The following is a 14,730-nucleotide window of genomic DNA, read 5'->3' as shown; positions in this document are numbered from 1 at the left end:
TTTACAGGTGCATTTATCGAGCGATCAAGCATGATTTCTGTAATAAACTGTGATGTAAAGTCTTCCTTGCTTTATGATTAACGCTCCGCATAGAGCTTCTCACGCCCGCTGTCATTTTGTCATAAATGACACAACTTGACAGGGAAGCAGGATAAGAGAAGACAGGATAACATCACTGCAGTGTTGACTGCATCTGGTAACAGTGCCAATAAACTTTTGTAATTACATTCCTGCTTATTAGCCATTATTGTTACTGTTACTGCCAGTCCTTGGTTCAGCCAGCCAAGCAGCTACTTCAATACCTTCCGGATGCAGTGATTGGCAAAAAATGTTTATGAACATTTTTAATTAAATTACTCTCACTTTTGTTGCGCGGCTGGGCAACTGTCCTTAAACAGCTATGACACTTGACGAACTTTATTAAATCATCAGCAGAGCAATGAAATTTTGATTAACAAACAATGTGCTATGTTAGGAGCAAAGGTTTTTTTTTGTATTTAACGTTTCTTCATTAGATGGAAAGATTAAAAAAAAAAAATAACCAAAAAGTTATAGTTAAAATTTTTGTTCATTTTTGATTTCCTAAAGTTTCCTGATTAAGTAAAATTATCATTCAATTTTTTTCTTTGGTTAGTAGACTTTTCAACCATATTAGGTATGATGGCTTCAAGGGTCGAGCGTTGATATGTTGTATTTGAATCGAATTAATTGCGATTCAACTACAACATACCATTTGCATCTCCGATCATTGAGCTCGTCTCGAAAGAGAAACAAACAAAAATTGTAAAATTATTATGGTTTTGTGTTTAATCTTTAGGGTGATATTTTTTCATATTACATATTTCAATTTGATTGACCTTTATGTTTGTTGAACCACTAATTCATATTGGACGGTAATATCGGCCTGATTTGAAAGTTTTATAATTGCGCGATAAAAGCCAGATTTCATGTGAGACATCAAATTTTCGCTCGATATGAAACAATCGTCCCAAGTCATTATACGCTTCGCAAAGGGGAGCTCTATTTTCTCAAGATATGGAAAATTCTGGCCGCATTCGAGCATGGTTTCCATTGCGGTGGGAATATAAACTCTTTGCAATACAACCGAAAGCGGAGTTTTTGGTGCCTGAAATGGTGTGTTGATATATGAGCCACGAAGACCATTTGGACTGTAGTAAAGGCGTGCTTCGAACAGAAGTTCGTCAGTTAGATCCTCTTTCAATTCGATTTTGCCACAAGTTGTATAATTGCCGCGTGATATCATTTTCTTCTCTATGGAAACGAATATGACATCTGGTGTTTTGTTATCAATCTTTATCGATTCTATGTCATAAGTCCAGGAGGCCTAAATAAAGGAAAAAATAGAAGGACAATGAAGAGTGAGTAAATAACCTAAAGGGGGTTTAAGAAGATTGTATAACAACCCAATAATAAGATCAAAGTATAGTTGAAAGTTAGAAAATTTCTGCCAAATTGAGTCCTCTTAAGGCCCAAGAAATCAAATACTGAGTAAGAAACCGTATCTATACATGAGCCGATTTGTCCCATTTGTGCTAAAGGTTGGGCAATGGGCACCCGCGCTTAAGGCCAGTAGAATTTGGCCTGCTTTCAGTTAATTACACTCACCCCATTGGTTATCCTTAAGAAGCTTAGTGCTCCAATTATTGCCAGATGAGATTTAATTAGCACCATAGCACCGTTTTGGAAGAGACTTGCCATGAGAATAGTAAAAGTGAGAGCTTTTAAATACCAATTCATGATGCTGATCTTTATTGATAATGAATTTTACATGGGTAAAATACAATTACAACTCTAATATTGACACTTTTGAAGTGACAGGCATATCAGGCATGCATGCTTACTCGAGTAATATATTTATTTCCGGTATAACAATCGGGTGTTACTTCAGATATTTGCAAAAAAACACTCAAAATTGCTTGTCAATGTTAACAAACATTCATTTAGTTATAAACACAAAGTCGGGGGGTATTGATTATATAATGCACTTCCATAAAATTGGTCTAAAGCATTTCAATAAAATTTCATCGATATTATGGTAGTCATAGTTGAAAACAATTGCAACATTTTCAGAAGATCGGTTGACAAGCTACACGTCTAGATTCGGAAACGGCACAGCAGTCAGTCAAAAGGCTGTGGCATCTTTGAGGGCATCACATCCAAAAAAAATAAACTAAATAAGGTTAGATTGAAAATGAAGGTGCGGATATTAATCCGGCCAATGTCACTATGGACATACACCTAAGCCAGTAATCGGCTTGTTGTAAGCTCTAAATACTAAACAAGTAAAAGCGTGCTAAGTTCGGCCGGGCCGAATCTTATATACCCTCTACCATGGATCGCATTTGTCGAGTTCTTTTAACGGCATCTCCTCTTAAGCAACAAAAAAAAAGGTTAAAAGAAAGGATTTGCTCTGCTATTAGAGCGATATCAAGATATGGTCCGGTTTGGACCACAATTAAATTATATGTTGGAGACCTGTGAAAAAAGCCAGCCAATTCGAATGAGAATTGCGCCCTTCGGGGATTCAAGAAGTAAAATAGAGAGATCGAATTATATGGGAGCTGTATCAGGCTATAAACCGATTCAGACCATAATAAACACGTATGTTGATGGTCATGAGAGGATCCGTCGAACAAAATTTCAGGCAAATCGGATAATAATTGCGACATCTAGTGGCTCAAGAAGTCAAGATCCCAGATCAGGTTGTGAACCGATTTGAACCTTATTTGGCACAGTTCTTGAAAGCCATAATAAAATACGTTATAAAAAATAAAAAAAGTCGTTATAAAAAATAAAAAAAGTCAGCCAAATCGGATAGGAATTGCACCCTGTAGAAGCTCAAGAAGTCAAGATCCCAGATCGGTTTATAACCAGATATAAAGCTATATCTGGTTATAAACCGATTTAAACCATACTTGGCACAGTTGTTGGATATCATAACAAAACACGTCGTGCAAAATTTCATTCCAATCTGATAAGAATTGCGCCCTCTAGAGGCTCAAGAAGTCAAGACCCAAGATAGTTTTATATGGCAGCTATATCAGGTTATGGACCGATTTGAACCATACTTGGCACAGTTGTTGAAAGCCATAGTAAAATACGTCATACAAAATTTTAGCCAAATCGGATAGGAATTGCGCCCTCTAGAAGCTCAAGAAGTCAAGTCCCCAGATCGGTTTATAACCAGATATAAAGCTATATCTGGTTATAAACCGATTTAAACCATACTTGGCACAGTTGTTGGATATCATAACAAAACACGTCGTGCAAAATTTCATCCCAATCGGATAAGAATTGCGCCCTCTAGAGGCTCAAGAAGTCAAGACCCAAGATCGGTTTATATGGCAGCTAAATCAATACATGGTCCGATATGGCGCATTTACAACCCCAATCGACCTACACGAATAAGGAGTATTTTTTTGCAAAATTTCAAGCGGCTAGCTTTACTCCTTCGAAAGTTAGGGTGCTTTCGACAGACAGACGGACATGGCTTGATCGACATAAAATGTCTCGACGATCAATATGGGGTCTCAGACGAATTTTTCGAGTAGTTACAAACAGAATGACGTCGTCGCCAAATCGTCTGCCCCTTCATTTCCCAAACGATGCGTATTTTGCCATCCTCGGAGAAGGTGTTAATCTCCTTCTTACACTGCAAGACTGTTCATGACCTTACCGTCCTGGTTGTTTTTGCCCTTATTTCACTTTTACTGTCCTTAAGGATGTTCACACACACTAGGGTTCCGTCAGTCCAAGTCTGTGTCGCTGGCAGCAGTGCCTCGCTCTCGACCACAGGTATCCGATCGAAAACCTCTTCCCTTCCTTCCAGGTTTCCTATAGTCGCGTCGATTATACCGCAATGGTATGAGCTGCTCCCATCCTCAATCCATTCTCTCATCACCTTAAGTCTCATATCCGCAGTGTTTGCCTCACACTTAATCTGTACGTCAATGGGTCGGATATCTAGAAGAGTCTCCAGTGCCCTAGTGGACGTGGTTCTCATCGCTTCACTTATACCAAAACAACATGTTCTCTGAACCTGTTGTATGATCCTTATGTTGCACTTTTTCCGTGGTCTTTTTCCGTATTGGTCTAATCACGCTCCTGTAGAGCCAGTTGACTATCCTCGGATTCAGGCCCCATTTCGAGCCTACGGCCCGTCTACATAGTCCCAACATCTGTGAGCCTTCTCTGTACGCTCCTGAATGCGACACATTCAATTGAGTTTCCTGTCCAAGATCATACCTAAGTATTTGACCTTGTCAGATATCGAAATCGTCTTATTGAGGAAACGTGATGCGTTAAATGGGTCCACCTTCGTCTTCCTCATGAACAGGTATATTTCAATCTTCTCTGGGTTACCATAGAGACCTCTGGGTCTAGCCCCGTCATATGACATATGCCAGACCCTTTCGGCCTTTCTGCATAGCTCGTTCGGATCCTTACCCCTTAGAAGTAATATAACATCGTCTGCGTAGCAGACGTGTTCAAATCCCTCCTCAGTCAGTACACGTAATAGGTCATTTATGGTGGTCAATGATAAAATACCCCCTGTGGCGTACCCTGTGTCACTTTCTCACTTATATTTATGCCATAGTACACTCAATTTATCCACCTGTTCCTAATTATATGGATTATCGAGTCTCTAATAACCGGGTCCACCTGGTACTAGTCTAAGGATTGGAACAGTGTGTCGGTTCGCATATTGTTAAAGCCCCCTAGATGTCAATTCATACCGCCAGTGTAACGTTTTGGCATCAAAGGATTTTTCTATTTTATGTGCAACTTCGTGCAGGTCAGCCTCCACCGATCTTCCCTTGACATGCTGTTTGAATTTGGGCAGTTCGCTGGATGTCCTACTATTTATCATGGTATCCACAATACGTTCCATGGTTTTGAGAAGAAAAGACATAAGGCTTATAGGTCTGTAGGCCTTTGGGGTCGAATAACTTGCCTAGCCGGGCTTGAGGGTAAATACCACTCTTGCCTCCAGCCAGGCTTTCGAAGTATATGCAAATCTCAGGCGCGCTGTGATAATATTGGCCAGGTGGAACGCCAGATAGTCAGTCTCCTCCTGTAGTAAATTGCAAATTTTGCCCATGAACATTCCACTAAGGAACAGGGGCAAACTTCTCACATATCAATGAGTGCAATAACATATCAATGAGTGCAGTCCGATTCAAGTTTAAGCTTAATGATAAGGGGCCTCCTTTTTATAGCCGAGTCCGAAGGGCGTGCCACAGTGCGACACCTCTTTGGAGAGAAGTTTTACATGCCATAGTACCTCACCAATGTTGCCATCATTAGGAGGGGAAAACCACCGCTGCAATTTTTTTCTAATGGTCTCGCCAGGATTCGAACCCTGGCGTTCGGCGTCATAGGCGGACATGCTAACCTCTGCGCTACGGTGACCTCCTTCTGTAGTAGCGCCGGAAATATTCCATCAGGTCCGGGTGACTTAAATGGTTTGAAGTTCCGCAAGGATTCCTTCCCCATAAATTCCGTAAATACCGTAAATTCGATCAACATCATTATTCCAAGTTTTCGGTGTCTCAGTGAGTCCCTTCGTATCCTGTGGAAAATAGATTTTCATCAAAAGCTTCAACATGTGCTCCGTTGTCTCTGCTCTCACTCCCATGTCGTCTAGTTAAATTTCAGTTTGGACATGGCTATTTACGAATTTTTTTTTATCTTGGCGGAGTCATTATCGCTATCGACCTGTTCGTAGAATAACTTCCAGCAGTCACGTTTTGCCGCTCTGGTAATCTTATTGTATTCCTTAAACTGTGTATAACACACATCCCAACAAACTTTTTAAGACGTGCTCTGTTAAAAAGTCTGAGGACCTCTTTCCCAATATTGCGAATCTCCTCGGTCATCCAGGTTTTTTTCTTGGGCTGATTTCCTTTCCCGAAGAGGACAACTATCTTCGAATGACCCCACCAGTGCATTCGTAATCCTGTTAAAATTTTCGTCAATGTCTTCTATGTTTGGACAATCTAAATTATCTTGCCCAAGTCTTCTTCTGAATAGCCTTCCAAATTTGGTCCAGTTGGTTTTTAACTTATTACGGAGGCTTATCGGATTCGGCGCTGGCCGTGCTATTCTAAACCTAATGAAGCGATGATCAGAGAAGGGGTATTCCATGGGACCCTCCAATCCTGAACCTCATCGATTAGATTTTCCGAATCTGATTTTCTCAATTAGAGCGTTGTAGCATTCTCGCTCCGGCGGAGGTTTATCTGGTAGGCGATGATCTCATCGCCTGCTCCCTGTTCTTTAGACTGCATTGACTTTCCTGTCACTGCACTGCCTGATGCCATTGTATTAGGTTCTTTACCTATTCTAGTCTTCCGAATCTTTATAAAGTCAGTAATAATTCCATTGTCGGGTCCCTGTTCGTTAGGCTGTTTTGAGTATTCATTCCCTGTACTGCCTGCTGTTTCAATACTAGGATCTTTGCCTATCTTGGTCTGCCAAGTCTTAAGTAAATGGGCTTATTAGGAGTAGGTGATGGTCGGCTCACTGTTCTTTAGGTAATAATTTAGGTTGCATAAAGACACTTGTCGCTGCGCTGCCTAATGTTTCATTATTAGTATTTTTACCTATTCTAGTCTTCCGAATCTTGAAGTCGGCCATGAATCCGTCTTCAGGTCTCTATTTGTTAGGCTGTGTTGACCCAACACAGCATCGTCACTGCACTGCCTGATGTTTTAGTTTAGGATCTTTGCTTATCCTAGTCTTGCCAATATTGAGAGAGGCGGTGATTGTCTCGTCGTCAACCCCCTGTTCCTTGGGCGGTATTGAGTCACCCGCTACTGCACGGCCTGATATCTCAATATGAGATTTCCTGCCTATCCTAGTCTTCCCAATCTTGAAAAAGACAGCCTTGCTGCCGTAGTGCTCCATGTCATTAGTCTTAGCCAAACTCGTCACGGAGACTTGATTAATGCCAACCACAAGGAGAGTTCCTTCCTCCTTTCCCCCCTGTGGAAGACTTGTAATTTCGCAGTGACCAAACCTTGGTTTTACTTGCCCAAGAATCCCAACATGCGTTCCGTTGCAAATTTACTGACCCGTCCCTTGATGAAGACAAAGTGACGACTTTGTGAGCTGGGGGATGTCCATCTTTCTCACCAGATCGTGCTTTGCGCCCTCCCAGGCTGCGTGAATACCTCTAACGAGCCGATTGCTGGTATAAATACATTCCGCCGATGCAAAAAGCAGCGTAAAGATGTCCCCTCTATACTCGCAGCTCATCATTTGTATGGGTGGACCCTCTACGGAGTTCCACACTTGTTCGAAAATCCGCTTGTTTACCAAATCCTCAACTTGGGACCGATAATCTGGTGGAATCCTACCGGATGCACTGCCGTTATTGATGACTGCAGAAGTCAACTCATCTCTGTTGTGCTTCATTGCCACTCTGGCGTAAGAGGGCGGCTCCTTACTATTCTCCGCGACCATCTTTCCCTTCTGTGATGGCCATGGGGAAGATGGTCGCGGAGAATAGTAAGGAGCCGCCCTCTTACGCTAGAGTGGCAAGGAAGCATGACTGAGATCAGCAGACTTCCTTTTGGAAGTCACAGTCCTCCGTGAAGACTCAGGGGCCATGTGCGCTTCCTTCGTTCCCGTTCGGATTTGGCTTGGTTTGGAACTATTGGAACTTTTTTCTTCTTCAGCATTTTAGCAGTGTTATACTCTTCGGGAGATCTGATTCTATTTCCAGCTTCCGTTTAAGTGCTTGGAATATCAGTTCTATCCCTTCCAGCATCCTGCACTTTCGATCGATTACGCCACCGGTACATATTCTTCTGTCACCTTCGTCGTCCCCCGAATCGCTTTCCAGGTCTGTTTGTGAGTTTAGCAAAGACATCGCCCACTTCTATTGTCATCCCGCTGCCCTTAACTCTCGATTCGGCTGCGATGACTGTTTCATTGACACCGTCGCTGTCGGAAGCACCACCTTTTCTTAAAGACAGGGGACGAACTGTGCATCCCTCTTGTTTATCCATCTCTTCCTCATTAACTAGTCTGACGACTAGTTGTGCGTTTGAAACAATACTCTCGACTACAGGTGACAAGGCACCCACTTCTATAGGAGGGGAGAACAACATGCTACAGTCTGACGCCAAGACCGCAGCCGTTGGGCCTGTGGAGTCCATTTCTAGCCTACTCCAAAAAAGGCTTTAAAAAAGCTCATTGATTTTCTTAAGTTTCCTGATTGAGTAAAATTGTTGTATTCTTGTATTTAATCTTTAAATTGGTATTTTTCCATAAGATAAATTTCAAAAAGTATTTAAATCAAATTTATTTTGCCCCAAATACTTGTGATGGCCTTGATAGACATTTATGTTTGCTGAATCACTAAATCCAATTCGGTGGTGATATCGGCCTGATTTGAAAATTTTATAATTGCGCGATAAAAGCCAGATTTCATGTGAGACATCATATTATCGCTCGATAGCATACATTCGTCCCAAGTCATTATACGCTTCGTAATGGGTAGCTCTACTTTCTCAAAATATGGAAAATTCTGGGCGCATTCGTGCATGGTTTCCATTATGACGGGAATATAAACTTGTTGCAATATAACCGAAAACGGACTTTTTGGTGCATGAAATGGTGTTTTGATATATGAGCCACGAAGACCATTTGGACTGTAGTAAAGTCGTCCTTCGATCTGAAGTTCGTCAGTTAGATCCTCTTTCAATTCGATTATGCCACAAGTCGTATAATTGCCACGTGATAACATTTTCCTCTCTATGGAAACGAATATGACATCTGGTGTTTTGTTATGAATCTTTATCGATTCTAGGTCAAAAGTCCAGGAGGCCTAAAAAGGGGGAAAAAAATAGAAGGACAAAATAGTGAGTAAATAACCAAATGGGGGCTTAAGAGGGTTGTTATAACCAACTAATAAAGGTCAAAGTATAGTTGAAAGTTAGAAAATTTCGACCAAATTGCATAATAATTGGGCCCTTTCAAGGCTCAAAAATCAAATCCGGAGTTAGGAGCTATATCTAAACATGAGCCCATTTGTCCCATTAACAATCCCAATCGATCTATATGAATAAGAAGTATTTGGCCTAAAGGTTGGGCAGTGGGCACCCGAGATTAAGCCCAGTAGAATTTGGCATACTTTCAGTTAATTACACTCACCCCATTGGTTATATTTAAGAAGTTTAGTGCTCCAATTATTGCAAGATGAGTTTTAATTACCACCATTGCACCGTTTTGGGAGAGACTTGCTATGAGAATGGTAAAAGTAAGAGCTTTTATATACCAATTCATGATGCTGATCTTTATTGATAATGATATTTACATGGATAAAATAAAATTACAACTCTAATATTGACACTTTTGAAGTGGCAGGCGTATCAGGCACGCATGCATATTCGAGTACTATATATATTTCCGGTATCACAATCAGATATTTGCAAAAAACCACCCTAATTGCTTGTCAATGTTAACAAACATATATTTAGTTATAAACACAAAGTCGGGGGGTATTCGAAAACGAATCAACTGATCGAAAGTCTGGTTTTAAATGTTGCCGAGTTACTGAGTAATTGCAGATCGTTAGGAAGTGTGTTTCAGAGAAGTCCAGAGAATATGAACATATTCCATTCAGAAACAAGCCTCCGATGAATTTTGGGAATGATTTTTTTACCTCTAATAGATTTGACGAAATCAATGAATCCATACAGATATTGTGGTGCCTGCGTGTAGATCAATGTATGCAGGAAAGTAAGCAACCTCAGGTACAACAAGTGCTGTAAGGAGACGCCATACAGGGATAAAAAGTATTCGGAGATGGAGTCGCGCCGTTTCAAGCCATTAAAAAAGGTGTTTAGCTTACGCCTACTTACCAAGTCGCAATTAGCAAACAATTCATAGCCGTAAAGAATGCCAGGAAAAAGATAAGTCTTTGCCAAGAGAGACCTAACCCGCAGCGGAGTAACCGACTGAGTGGCCCAGAGAGCACGCAATTTTGAATATCCCTGGCCAACGACAGAGTCGATATTATGGTGTTACTCCAAGTCAACGTGCTATTAATAACCACGCCCAAGTTCTTTGAATGAGGAACGATTTCCAATCTAGTGTCGTTAATGAATATACCGACATCACAAGAAAAACGAGACAGCCAGTTTCTGATGACAACACACTTGGACTTTACAGGGTTGGCTTTCGCCCATGTGCTGACTCTTGACAGATCATGATTAAGCAGACGTATGTTTTCAGCAAACTCATCCCTCGGACTGCCGATATATATCTGCACATCGTCAGCGTACATATGTACCTCACACTAAGACAATTGACTCGCCAAGTCGTTACTGTACAATGAAAAGAGGACCCTGAATTGACCACTGAGGAACTTTGTGCGGTGTGACAGGTACGACAAAATAAGACAAACGGACGTAGAAGAAAAATTGTAAAGATGTCTCATTTTATCACACAACAAGGAATGATCACAGTGTCAAATACCTTAGAATGGTCAAGAAGAACAAGGAAATTTATCTTGTCATTCTCTAAATTAACCCTGACCATTTCAGTGACCTCTGCTAAGGCAGTTATGTAGCTGTGGTTAGGTCGAAACCCGGACTGTCTCACATATCACAAAGAATTCTCATTGACAAAAGACGACTTTTGCAAAAACAGCAATTTCTCAAAGACCTTTGACAAATAACAAAGAATCGCAATTGGTCTAAATTCCTTGGAATTCTTAGGCAGTGGGATGACCTTGGCATGCTTCCACGCTAAAGGAAAATAATTCGTGATCAAAATCCTATTGAAAACATAGGTTACATGAGGAATAATAAGGGGGAGCAAGGGTCTTACAAATCTAGGATCAATGGCACCAGATCCGACAGTGTTAGACTTTACAATCGCGACACACTCAAGGACATCGGCGGAACCAATACAGCTGAAGCCAAAACCAGAGTCGTCATCGAGAGAGGGATAGATATTGAAGCCATAGAAATTGGGATCTGTGGGACATTAACAAAGGCATCATTAAGCCCATTGATGTTCAAGTTTGTTGAACATCTACTGGTATCTTCCCCAATTCCTATGTCTCGAGCAACCTTCCAAGTTTTCTTGGAGTCTATTCCAGAAGTAAAGCGTCTGTATTAGTAGTCTCTCTTGACTATCCTAATCAACTTATTGACTTGGTCTCTTGCTGAGGGAAAGGCATCATGAAACTCAGGCGTCCTGAAACGTCTCCACCTGCGTTGAGACATATTCCTCTCGTGAATAGCCGAACGAATATCCAGGGAGAACCACGTTTTCGATCTGGGGGACACTTCTCTAGTCTTGAGTGGAACCCTAAGTCAGTTTGTTCATCGATAGTTTCCATACGAAATATCAGATCCCAGTCGATAAGCACAGCACTCGAAAGCAAAAAATTATGGTAAAATCTCGGTATGAAAAATTTTCCCTAGTCCTGGTGAGCTCAAATTCATAACATAAAAAGATCAAGTCATGGTTCGAAAAACATGAGGCTGACAGTTGGTCGTATAGGTCACTAACAAAGAACAGATCAAGAAGCGTGCTGGAGGATGTGGAAAAATGTCTGGGAATTGTTGAATTGACAGGCAAAAGCCCCCACGAAAACATTTCAAACGTCAAGCCCGTGATTTCCTTCTTACATTCCATGACTGTTCGTGATCTTACCGTCCTGGTTGTTATTCCCCTTAAGGCCTGTTTACTGTCCGTAAAGACGACGTCCTCGCGTTAACACCACACCATCTCACGCATTCCGTGACCGCCCGGATCTCAGCCTGCAGAACCGTATTATGGTCAGGCAGACTAAAACAGATCTCAGTCCATGGGTATTCAATGTAAACTCCCAGGCCCACTCTGTCCTCTAGCTTCGCTCCATCCGTGTAACATTATCTTCCAGATAACAATACACGGTTTTTGTCTCCGTCAGCAAGATTTCTGCAGCAGTAAATGGAGAAGTTCTGGGGGTATACAATCTTCCCCTAGCAACTTGTTTCGCCTGAGTTGTAGAACTGTTGTTTTAATATCATTTTGGATGTGCGTCGGTATAGTTCGAAAGTGATTCTGTTGCCATATCATCAGCAGTCCCTGTGTCTTCAGAATCAGCTTTGTTCTGTGTCTCCATCGCCGAGCTTAGTCATACATAAATATTACAACTTCCCCATTTGTGTATCCGTTGATCAGTGCATTGTCTTAGGATAATTAGGTGTGCTTTTTTCCCCGGATTTGCTTAAAACCTATATATTCATATTGGTGGTAATCCAAAGATGGGCCTGGCCGAACCTAATACATTTTTTAGGAAGGGGGTATACTAATTTCTGGTTTCCGTTTTTAACACCTCGAAATATGAGTCTAAGACTCCATAATGTATATATTCTTGATCGTTATGTCATTTTAAGTCGATCAAGCCGTGTTCGTCCGTCTGTCTGTGCGTCCGTCTGTCTGTCCGTCCGTCCGTTCGTCCATCCGTCTGTCTGTCTGTCGAAAGCTTGCTAACTTTCGAAGGTGTAAATCTGGGCTCTTGACATTTTGCACAAATACTTTTTATTGGTGTATGTCAAATGGGATGGGAATGGGAAATGGGCCAAATCGGTTCATGTTTCGATATAGCTGCCGTATAAACCGATCTTGGGTCTTGTCTTCTTGAGCCCCTAGAGGGCGCAATTCTCTTCCGATTTTGCTGAAATTTTGCACGTAGTGTTTTGGTATCACTTCCAACAACTGTACTTAATATGGTTCAAATCGGTTCATAACCTGATATAGCTGCCATATACACCGATCTTGGGTCTTGACTTGTTGAGCCTCTAGAGGGCGCAATTCTCGTCCGATTTGACTGGAATTTTGCGCGTGGTGTATTGGTTCATAACCTGGTATAGCTGCCATCTAAACCGACCTTGGATCTTGACTTCTTGAGCCCCTGAAGGGCGCAATTCTCATTCTTTTTGCTTGAAATTCTAAATGAGGTGTTTTGTTGTGACTTCCAAATTGGTTCATATGGCATGGCGCAAATTGGTACATAACTTGATATAGCTGCCATATAAACCGATCTGGGATCTTGACTTCTTGAGCCTCTATAGGTAGCAATTCTCATCCGATTTGCAGAAATTTTGTACAACGGCTTCTTCTATAACCTTCAACATATATAGCTTCAGCATTCAATTCATTTATGGTCCGAATCGGACTATAACTTGACATAGCACCAATAGCAAAACAGTTCTTTTACATTATTCATTGTTTGCCTAAATAGAGATACCCCGCAAAGAACTCGAGAAATGCAATCCATGGTGGAGGGTATACAAGATTCGGCTCGGCCGAACTAAGCACCCTCTTACTTGTTATACCATCGAAATATTGATGTGAGACCCAACAAACATACATATTCTTGAAGGTCTTGACATTCTCAGTCGATGTAGCCCTTTCCGTGCGTCTGTCGAAAGCACGCTAACTTTAGAAGGAATTAATCTAGGTGCTTGAAATTTTGCACGAATACTTCTTATAAGTATAGGTCGGTTGGGATTGTAAATGGGTTATATCGGTACATTTTTTGATATAGTTGCCATAAAGTAATCATGGATCATGACTTTTTGAGCCTCTAGAGGGCGCAATTATTATCCGATTTGGTATGAAGTGTTTTGTTTTAACTTCCAATAACAACGCCAACTAAGGTTTAAATCGGTACATTACCAGATATAGCTCCCATATAAACCGATCATGGATCTTCACTTCTTGAGCCTCTAGGGGCCACAATTACAATTCGATTTAGCTGATATTTAGTATGGGGTCTTTTGTTATTATTTCCAATGACTGTGCCGAGTGTGGCCAAAATCGGTTTATATCCCGATATAACTCCCATATAAACCGATATCGGATCTTGATTTTTTCAGGCGATAGAGGGCGCAATTTTCATTTAAATTTGCTGAAATTCGGAACGAAGTCTTTTGTTATAATTTTCAATGACCAAGCCAAGTATGGTCAAAATCGGTTTATAACCTCCCATTTATATAGCTCCCATATAAACCGATATCGGATCTTGACTTCTTGAGGAGCTAGAGGGCGCAATTGTTGTAGGATTTGGCTGAAATTTTGCATACTGACTTCCAATTTGGTCTTCAGCTGTCAAACCAAGTATGGCCTCAATTGGTTCTTAACTTGGTAAAGCTCTAATAGCATAGCAATTCTTATCCATTATCCTTTGTTTGGCTATAAAGAGATATCGGGTAAAGAATTTGACAAATGTGACCCATGGTGGAGGGTTTATAAAATACGGCCCGGCCTAACTTAACACTTTTTTAACTTATTACTTTTTGGGCAAGCCAATATGTCACTATTCAATTTTGTTGAACAAAATATTGCTCTTTTTGGCACATATATCCAATTATAAACCGATCTGATTCATATTAAGGTCGGATATCGTGAGGCTCAGAAAAATTCACTGTTTAAAATTTCAGCGAAATCGGGTAGTAAATATAGCTTTTGTGGCCTTCAGACCGCTTATCAGGAGATCGGTCTATATGACAGCTATACCTAAATATAGTCCGATCTGTACCATAATTACGTCAGATGTCGGGAGGCTTAAAATAGCCCGTTGTTGCAAATTTCAGAGAAATCGGGTAATAAATAATGCTTTTATAGTCTTCATTCCCTTTATCGGGAGATCGTTCTATATGGTAGCTATATCTAAATATAGTCCGATCTGAACCATAT

The 14,730-nt window shown here is 41.0% G+C and overlaps 2 protein-coding genes across 2 annotated transcripts; both read right to left on the bottom strand.

The window, feature by feature from the left end:
* Positions 1-689: 689 nt before the first annotated feature.
* LOC106082213 (uncharacterized) lies at positions 690-1,794 on the bottom strand. Its single transcript, XM_013244587.2, has 2 exons — positions 1,627-1,794; positions 690-1,345 (listed from the first exon to the last, which is right to left on the bottom strand). Exons 1-2 carry the CDS (start codon positions 1,756-1,758, stop codon positions 860-862), a joined length of 618 nt encoding a protein of 205 aa, XP_013100041.1. The 5' UTR covers positions 1,759-1,794; the 3' UTR covers positions 690-859.
* Positions 1,795-8,371: 6,577 nt separating this feature from the next.
* Positions 8,372-9,315, bottom strand: LOC106082201 (uncharacterized). The gene is made up of 2 exons (XM_013244576.2): positions 9,184-9,315; positions 8,372-8,857 (listed from the first exon to the last, which is right to left on the bottom strand). Exons 1-2 carry the CDS (start codon positions 9,313-9,315, stop codon positions 8,372-8,374), a joined length of 618 nt encoding a protein of 205 aa, XP_013100030.2.
* Positions 9,316-14,730: the final 5,415 nt, after the last annotated feature.

This window comes from Stomoxys calcitrans, chromosome 2, assembly GCF_963082655.1.
Source record: "Stomoxys calcitrans chromosome 2, idStoCalc2.1, whole genome shotgun sequence".
NCBI lineage: Eukaryota > Metazoa > Arthropoda > Insecta > Diptera > Muscidae > Stomoxys > Stomoxys calcitrans.
This window is presented reverse-complemented; position numbering and strand designations above follow the sequence as displayed.